Source organism: Portunus trituberculatus, chromosome 26 (genome assembly GCF_017591435.1).
Source record: "Portunus trituberculatus isolate SZX2019 chromosome 26, ASM1759143v1, whole genome shotgun sequence".
NCBI classification, from domain to species: Eukaryota; Metazoa; Arthropoda; class Malacostraca; order Decapoda; family Portunidae; genus Portunus; species Portunus trituberculatus.
In genome coordinates this window covers 1323738-1331237 of record NC_059280.1, presented here as the reverse complement: position 1 = coordinate 1331237, position 7500 = coordinate 1323738, and the positions used below count along the sequence as shown (strand labels likewise).

The following is a 7500-nucleotide window of genomic DNA, read 5'->3' as shown; positions in this document are numbered from 1 at the left end:
AACACACCACAACACCCAAAAACACACCAAACACACCCAAAACACCCTTTAAACACCCCCAAACCTATTCTAACCTACTCTCACCCCGACAGCGAGTGAGGGAGGGGGAGGAAGCTTGCCACAACGTCCCCCCCTGGCTGGTACAAGATGGAGGGGAGCTAATACTGAGTGAGACAGCAAGAGGAGTGTCTGTCATAAGGTACTGGCCAAACTTCATGACTGAGAAAGGAGAAAAGGTTAGTATTTGGGTGTTTTGGGGTGTTTTAAGGTATATTCTTGTGTTTTTGGGTGTTTTTGGGGTGTTTTGGGATGTTTTATGGAATATTGCAGTGTTTTGGGGTGTTTAGGGATGTTTTAAGATAAATTGTCATGTTTTTAGGGTGTTTTGGGGTGTATTAAGATATATTGTTGTGTTTTTTGGGTGTTTTGGGGTGTTTTAAGGTATATTGTTGTGTTTTTGGGGTATATTGTGTTGTTAGGGTGTTTTGGGGGTTTTGAGGGTGTTTTTTGTTTGGTTTGTTTAGAGTTTGAGAGTATGTGATGTATTTGGTGTGTTTTGGGTGCGTTTAGGTGTGTATGGGGGTGTTTATAACTGAGAAAAGAGAGGAGATTAGTATTTGGGGGTGTTTTGGGGTGTTTTGGAAGGGTGTAGGGGTGTGTGGGTGTCTTTCTGGTATTGGAAAGGTGTTGGGGTGTTTTGGGAGTGTTTATTGTGTTTGGGGTGTTTGAGTGTGCATTTCGGTGTGTTAAGGATATTTTGCATGTGTTTTTTGGAGTGTTTGGTGTGTTTGTGGGGTGTTTTGGGGGTGTTTGCTGTATTTGTGGGGTGTTTTGGTGTGTTTTGGGGTTGTTTTGTGTTTGATGTTGTTAGTAGTAGTAGTAGTAGTAGTAGTATCATTATCATTATTGTCGTTATTACTACTACAACAACAACTACTACTACTACTACTACTACTACTACTACTACTACTACTACTACTACTACTACTACCACCACCACCACCACCTCTACTTTCAGACAATGTTCCGCATACTCCGAGAGGAACTGAAGTGGACACAACACCACTACTTAGCAGGGGAGGAGGAGGAGGAGGAGGAGGAGGAGGTGGAGGTGGAGGAGGAGGAGGAGGAGGAGGAGGAGGAGGAGGAGCAGTGGGCGCCCCTTCCCCGGCTCCTCTCCTGGATTGGCCCCTGTGACCTGACCTTCGATGGGATGACCTTGGAGAAGAACACACACTGGCTTCCGGAGATCGTGGACTTGTTGCATAGGTAAGGTTAGGTGAGGTGATATTGGGTAAGGTCAGTTAAGGTTAAGTTAGGTTGGGTTAGGTAAGGTTAGGTTTAAATTGGGTTGCCTTGAGTTAGGATTGAGAGTTCCAGAGTGTGCCAGAGAATAGTGGTGAAGGATTGAGAGTACTGGTTAACTCTTGCATCAGGGAGGTGGACAGAATAGTGGTGAAGGATTGAGAGTACTGGTTAACTCTTGCATCAGGGAGGTGGACAGAATAGTGGTGAAGGATTGAGAGTACTGGTTAACTCTTGCATCAGGGAGGTGGACAGAATAGTGGTGAAGGATTGAGAGTACTGGTTAACTCTTGCATCAGGGAGGTGGACAGAATAGTGGTGAAGGATTGAGAGTACTGGTTAACTCTTGCATCAGGGAGGTGGACAGAATAGTGGTGAAGGATTGAGAGTACTGGTTAACTCTTGCATCAGGGAGGTGGACAGAATAGTGGTGAAGGATTGAGAGTACTGGTTAACTCTTGCATCAGGGAGGTGGACAGAATAGTGGTGAAGGATTGAGAGTACTGGTTAACTCTTGCATCAGGGAGGTGGACAGAATAGTGGTGAAGGATTGAGAGTACTGGTTAACTCTTGCATCAGGTGGACAGAATAGTGGTGAAGGATTGAGAGTACTGGTTAACTCTTGCATCAGGGAGGTGGACAGAATAGTGGTGAAGGATTGAGAGTACTGGTTAACTCTTGCATCAGGGAGGTGGACAGAATAGTGGTGAAGGATTGAGAGTACTGGTTAACTCTTGCATCAGGGAGGTGGACAGAATAGTGGTGAAGGATTGAGAGTACTGGTTAACTCTTGCATCAGGGAGGTGGACAGAATAGTGGTGAAGGATTGAGAGTACTGGTTAACTCTTGCATCAGGGAGGTGGACAGAATAGTGGTGAAGGATTGAGAGTACTGGTTAACTCTTGCATCAGGGAGGTGGACAGAATAGTGGTGAAGGATTGAGAGTACTGGTTAACTCTTGCATCAGGGAGGTGGACAGAATAGTGGTGAAAGGAAGAAGAAAGCCTTGTCCAGTGAGGGTGGGGAAGGAGGGGAGACAGGCAGTTATAGCTGGGGTGTAGGGGGAGTGGTTAGGAAGGCAGCCATAACAAGGGAAACTATATATATAATCCCTGACCACTGCTGCTGCATCTGTGGCTTGTGCTGCTGCTGTGGCTGTTGCTGTGTGTCGCTGTGCTGCCTCCGAGAGTAAAGACCAAGGATTTCTGAGCCACTGTCTTTGTAGCAGCTGGCCTCGTTCCACCTCGGACAGCTGTAGTAGTAGTAGTAGTAGTAGTAGTATTGTGTGTCTACTCTAAACCCACTGCAAATCCACTTATTCACTCTATAATCCATGCCTAATCCACCTCTTCCACTCTCCTATCCACCTTCTATCCACTTCTAGACTCCCTAATCCACTAGAATACATGTTTCTATCCACCAATCCACTTTTTCACTCCACAATCCACCCAAATTTATACCCAATCCACTTCTCAACCACTCCACCTCTCCATTGATCCACCTTTTATCCTCCAAATCCACTTTTCCACCTTCCAATCCAATTTTTCATTCCACAATCCACTTCTCCACTCCCAAATCCACATCCTAAACCCACTAATCCATCCCAGATCCACATATCCACTCCACAATTCATGCCCAATCCACTTCTCAACCACTCCACCTCTCCTTTGATCCACCTTTTATTCCCCAAATCCACTTTTTCACCCAAGAATCCACCAATCCGTCCCCTTCATTGTTTTATCCACATCTAATCCACTTCTCTGCTCTGTAATCCACCACAATCCACTTTTTCAGTCCCCCAATCCACATATCCACTCCACAATTCACACTCAGTCCACTTCACACCACAATCCACTCCAAATCCACTTCTCCACCACTACTGATCCACTTTTTCATCTCCTAATCCACTTTTTCCACACAAGAATCCACGAATCCAATTTCACAGGGCTTTTGAGGGTTTCAGGGGTTTTAAGGCTGTTTCAGGGGTTTTAAGGCTGTTTCTGGGGTTTTAAGGCTGTTTCAGGGGTTTTAAGGCTGTTTCTGGGGTTTTAAGGCTGTTTCTGGGGTTTTAAGGCTGTTTCAGGGGTTTTAAGGCTGTTTCAGGGGTTTTAAGGCTGTTTCAGGGTTTTAAGGCTGTTTCAGGGTTTTAAGGCAGTTTCTGGGGTTTTAAGGTTTCAGGGTTTTAAGGCTGTTTCAGGGTTTTAAGGCTGTTTCAGGGTTTAAGGCTGTTTCAGGGGTTTTAAGGCTGTTTCAGGGGTTTTAAGGCAGTTTCTGGGCTTTTAAGGCTGTTTCAGGGGTTTTAAGGCTGTTTCAGGGGTTTTAAGGCTGTTTCTGGGGTTTTAAGGCTGTTTCAGGGGTGTTTAAGGCTGTTTCTGGGTTTTAAGGCTGTTTCAGGGGGTTTTGAGGGTGTTTTGGGGGTTCTAAGTATTCAAATCCACTTCTCCACCTCTGCTGATCCGCCTCTCCACTCTTCCACCTGCAGGCTGATCCGCTACACCAGTAACCAGTACAACAGCTGTCTTCTCAGTCTGCTGCGAGGTGGAGGGGACCATGTGGGGTGGACAGCGGAGCAGCACCCAGCTCTCAGACTCCACCCATCCATTGCTACTGTTAGTCTGGGTGAGTGTGTGTGTGTGTGTGTGTGAGAGAGAGAGAGAGAGAGTGTGTGTGTGTGTGTGTGTGTGTGTGTGTGTAAGAGAGAGAGAAAGTGTGTGTGTGTGTGTGTGTGAGAGAGAGAGAGAGAGTGTGTGTTTGTGTGTGTGTGTGTGTGTGGGTGTGTTTCTTTTTGTCATTCTTGTTCATTCTCTCTCTCTCTCTCTCTCTCTCTCTCCACAGGGGCCACCAGAGTGTTTGAGCTACAGAGAAGGGAGGGGAGGGGGTACCTGCGCTTCCCCCTCTACCCAGGCTCTCTCCTTTTAATGGAAGGCGCCACACAGGACGACTGGAGGCATCAGGTGTGTGTGTGTGTGTGTTGTGTGTTTGTCCAATTTAGCCTTAACCCCTTCAGTACTAGGAGGTGTTTCCCTATTCCTTGTGGTGACTATTTGGTGATTTTGTACAGCTTCACAAACTCATGTGGGGGATTAAAATAGTGAAGACTGTGGCCATTAATCTTCTGCCCACCATACACCCTTCCTAATGTCAATAAAATGGTCTTATTGTAGCTAAACTGTCTTAAAATGCTCAAAAAAAAATGCCAAACTGTCTTAAAATGCTCTAAAAAAACCATGTCAAACTGTCTTAAATGCCCTGAAACATGCCAAAGTCGTAAGATGCTCTAAAAAACATGCCAAACTGTATTAAAATGCCCTAAAAACATGCCAAACTGTCTTAAAATCCCTAAAAACATGAGTCTAACTATTCCTTGTGGTGACTATTTGGCAATTTTCTACAGCTTCCGAAATTCATGTGGGAGATTAAAAAAGTGAAGACTGTGGCCATTAATCTTCTGCCCTCCATACACCCTTCCTAATGTCAATAAAATGGTCTAATGGTACACAAATCTCAAGGTAAAAATGTGTCCCAGTACTGAAGGGGTTAAAATAGTGAAGACTGTGGCCATTAATCTTCTGCCCTCCATACACCCTTCCTAATGTCAATAAAATGGTCTAATGGTACACAGATCTCAAGGTAAAAATGTGTCCCAGTACTGAAGGGGTTAAAATAGTGAAGACTGTGGCCATTAATCTTCTGCCCTCCATACACCCTTCCTAATGTCAAGAAAATGGTCTAATTGTACACAGATCTCAAGGTAAAAATGTGTCCCAGTACTGAAGGGGTTAAAATAGTGAAGACTGTGGCCATTAATCTTCTGCCCTCCATACACCCTTCCTAATGTCAATAAAATGGTCTAATGGTACACAAATCTCAAGGTAAAAATGTGTCCCAGTACATCTCAAGGTAAAAATGTGTCCCAGTACTGAAGGGGTTAAAATAGTAATCTTCTGCCCTCCATACACCCTTCCTAATTCAATAAAATGGTCTAATGGTACACAAATCTCAAGGTAAAAATGTGTCCCAGTACTGAAGGGGTTAAAATAGTGAAGACTGTGGCCATTAATCTTCTGCCCTCCATACACCCTTCCTAATGTCAATAAAATGGTCTAATGGTACACAAATCTCAAGGTAAAAATGTGTCCCAGTACTGAAGGGGTTAAAATAGTGAAGACTGTGGCCATTAATCTTCTGCCCTCCATACACCCTTCCTAATATCAATAAAATGGTCTAATGGTACACAAATCTCAAGGTAAAAATGTGTCCCAGTACTGAAGGGGTCTATCACTAGAACCACCAAACTACCCTTAGAAACCTGTGTGACTGAAACTAGAGTCTGTTAAAACTAGAGGTGATGTGGCCACTAATTTTCAAAGGCCACAGAGTTGACTAGCTTAGATCTTAAAAGCACCCTTAAAAAACCCTGTGTCACTTCAACTACAGCCTTGTAAAGAGTGTTTCTCCTGTTAGTAATATAGAAATCATGTAAATCTGTCACTAGAACCTTAAAAACCCCTGTCACTTCAACTAGAGCCTTTTAAAGAGTGTTTCTATAGTTAATAATGCAGAAATGGTGTTAATCTGCCACTAGAACCTTAAAAATTCCCTTAAAAACCTGTGGCACTTTAACTAGAGCCTTTTAAAGAGTGTTTCTCCTGTTAATAATGCAGAACTGGTGTTATTCTGTCTCTAGAAACTTAAAAACACCCTTAAAAACTTGTCACTTCAATTGGAGCCTTTTAAAAGAGTGTTTCTATAGTTAATAATGCAGAAATGGTGTTAATCTGTCTCTAGAATCTTAAAAACACCCTTAAAAAACCCTGTCACTTCAACTACAGCCTTTTAAAGAGTGTTTCTCCTGTTAGTAATGTAGAAATGGTGTTAATCTGTCACTAGAACCTTAAAAACTCCCTTAAAAACCTGTGGCACTTTAACTAGAGCCTCTTAAAGAGTGTTTCTCCTGTTAATAATGCAGAAATGGTGTTATTCTGCCACTAGAACCTCAAAAACACCCTTAAAAACCCTCATCACTTCAAGTAGAGCCTTTTAAAGAGTGATTCTCCTGTTAGTAATGTAGAAATGGTGTTAATCTGTCACTAGAACCTTAAAAACACTTAAAAAAACGTGTCACTTCAACTAGAGCCTTTTAAAGTGTTTTATAGTTAATAGTGCAGAAATGGTGTTAATCTGTCACTAGAACCTCAAAAACACCCTTAAAAACCCATGTCACTTCAAGTAGAGCTTTTTAAAGAGTGTTTCTCCTGTTAGTAATATAGAAATGGTGTTAATCTGTCACTAGAACCTTAAAAACACCCTTAAAAACCCGTGTCACTTCAACCAGAGCCTTTGAAAAATAGTGGCGGTTCTTAAGAGTGTTTTCCTGTTAATATTGAAGGAAATAGTGTTAATCTGTCACTAGAACCGTAAGAAACTAATACTCTCTCTCTCTCTCTCTCTCTCTCTCTCTCTCTCTCTCTCTCTCTCTCAGGTGCCCAAGGACGCCAGCAACCCAGAGGAAAGGATTCAACTCTCTTTTAGGAAGCTTTATATGATAGAAGGCTTGACCGTCTGACATACACACAGACGGACATGTCGACATTATGGAGAAAAGTAATATTAATATCTCTTCAATAAAAAGAAATATTTGTATACTGGAGAATGGTATTTTTGTGTTTTATTTATTTATTTATTGTGGTTCCTCGTTTTTATTTTTTTATTATGGTTATTTATTTATTTATTTATTTATTTATTTATTTATTTTAGCCTCGTAGTGCACGTGTTATTTATTATTGCTATTATTTATTTATTTTCTTATTGGTGTTAATTTACTTTCTTCATTTATTATTATCGTTTTTATTATTTCCTTATTTATTTATTCATTTAGTTTAAGGGGTTATAATAATGATAATAATAAAAATAATAATAATGAAAAAAAACGGTCGGAATATTTATAACTAACAAAAACGACATTAATAGGCACAATAAATAAAGAAAATAAATTAAACAAATAGTAATAGTAAAAATAACAATATAAACGAACCATTATATAAACCAACCCCCCCCTTTATACACCATTAACGTAACCATTACCACTACGCATTACCATTCACTTCCTGTCTACGTCAACTCATTATAGGAAGAAACATAAGCAAGGTCAGATAGTCAGGAAGTTCACAGCCAGCCTTCCTCAGTGTCCCTCCT

At 41.7% G+C, this 7500-nt stretch overlaps 2 protein-coding genes across 2 annotated transcripts in view; both read left to right on the top strand.

Moving 5' to 3' along the window:
* The window catches only part of LOC123509241, a 27618-nt gene extending 20655 nt beyond the window's left edge, over positions 1 to 6963 (top strand). The window contains exons 21-25 of the mRNA XM_045263439.1: positions 93 to 236; positions 1019 to 1269; positions 3788 to 3924; positions 4141 to 4259; positions 6788 to 6963. Of these exons, the coding sequence (XP_045119374.1) occupies positions 93 to 236; positions 1019 to 1269; positions 3788 to 3924; positions 4141 to 4259; positions 6788 to 6871 (735 nt within the window). The 3' untranslated portion in view covers positions 6872 to 6963. The remainder of the gene's footprint in view (positions 1 to 92; positions 237 to 1018; positions 1270 to 3787; positions 3925 to 4140; positions 4260 to 6787) is intronic.
* Positions 6964 to 7463: 500 nt separating this feature from the next.
* The window catches only part of LOC123509136 (DDB1- and CUL4-associated factor 12-like), a 9613-nt gene continuing 9576 nt past the window's right edge, over positions 7464 to 7500 (top strand). Inside the window, exon 1 of the mRNA XM_045263306.1 lies at positions 7464 to 7500. This exon is cut by the window's right edge and continues 58 nt beyond it. The gene's annotated coding sequence lies outside the window, so the exon portion shown is untranslated.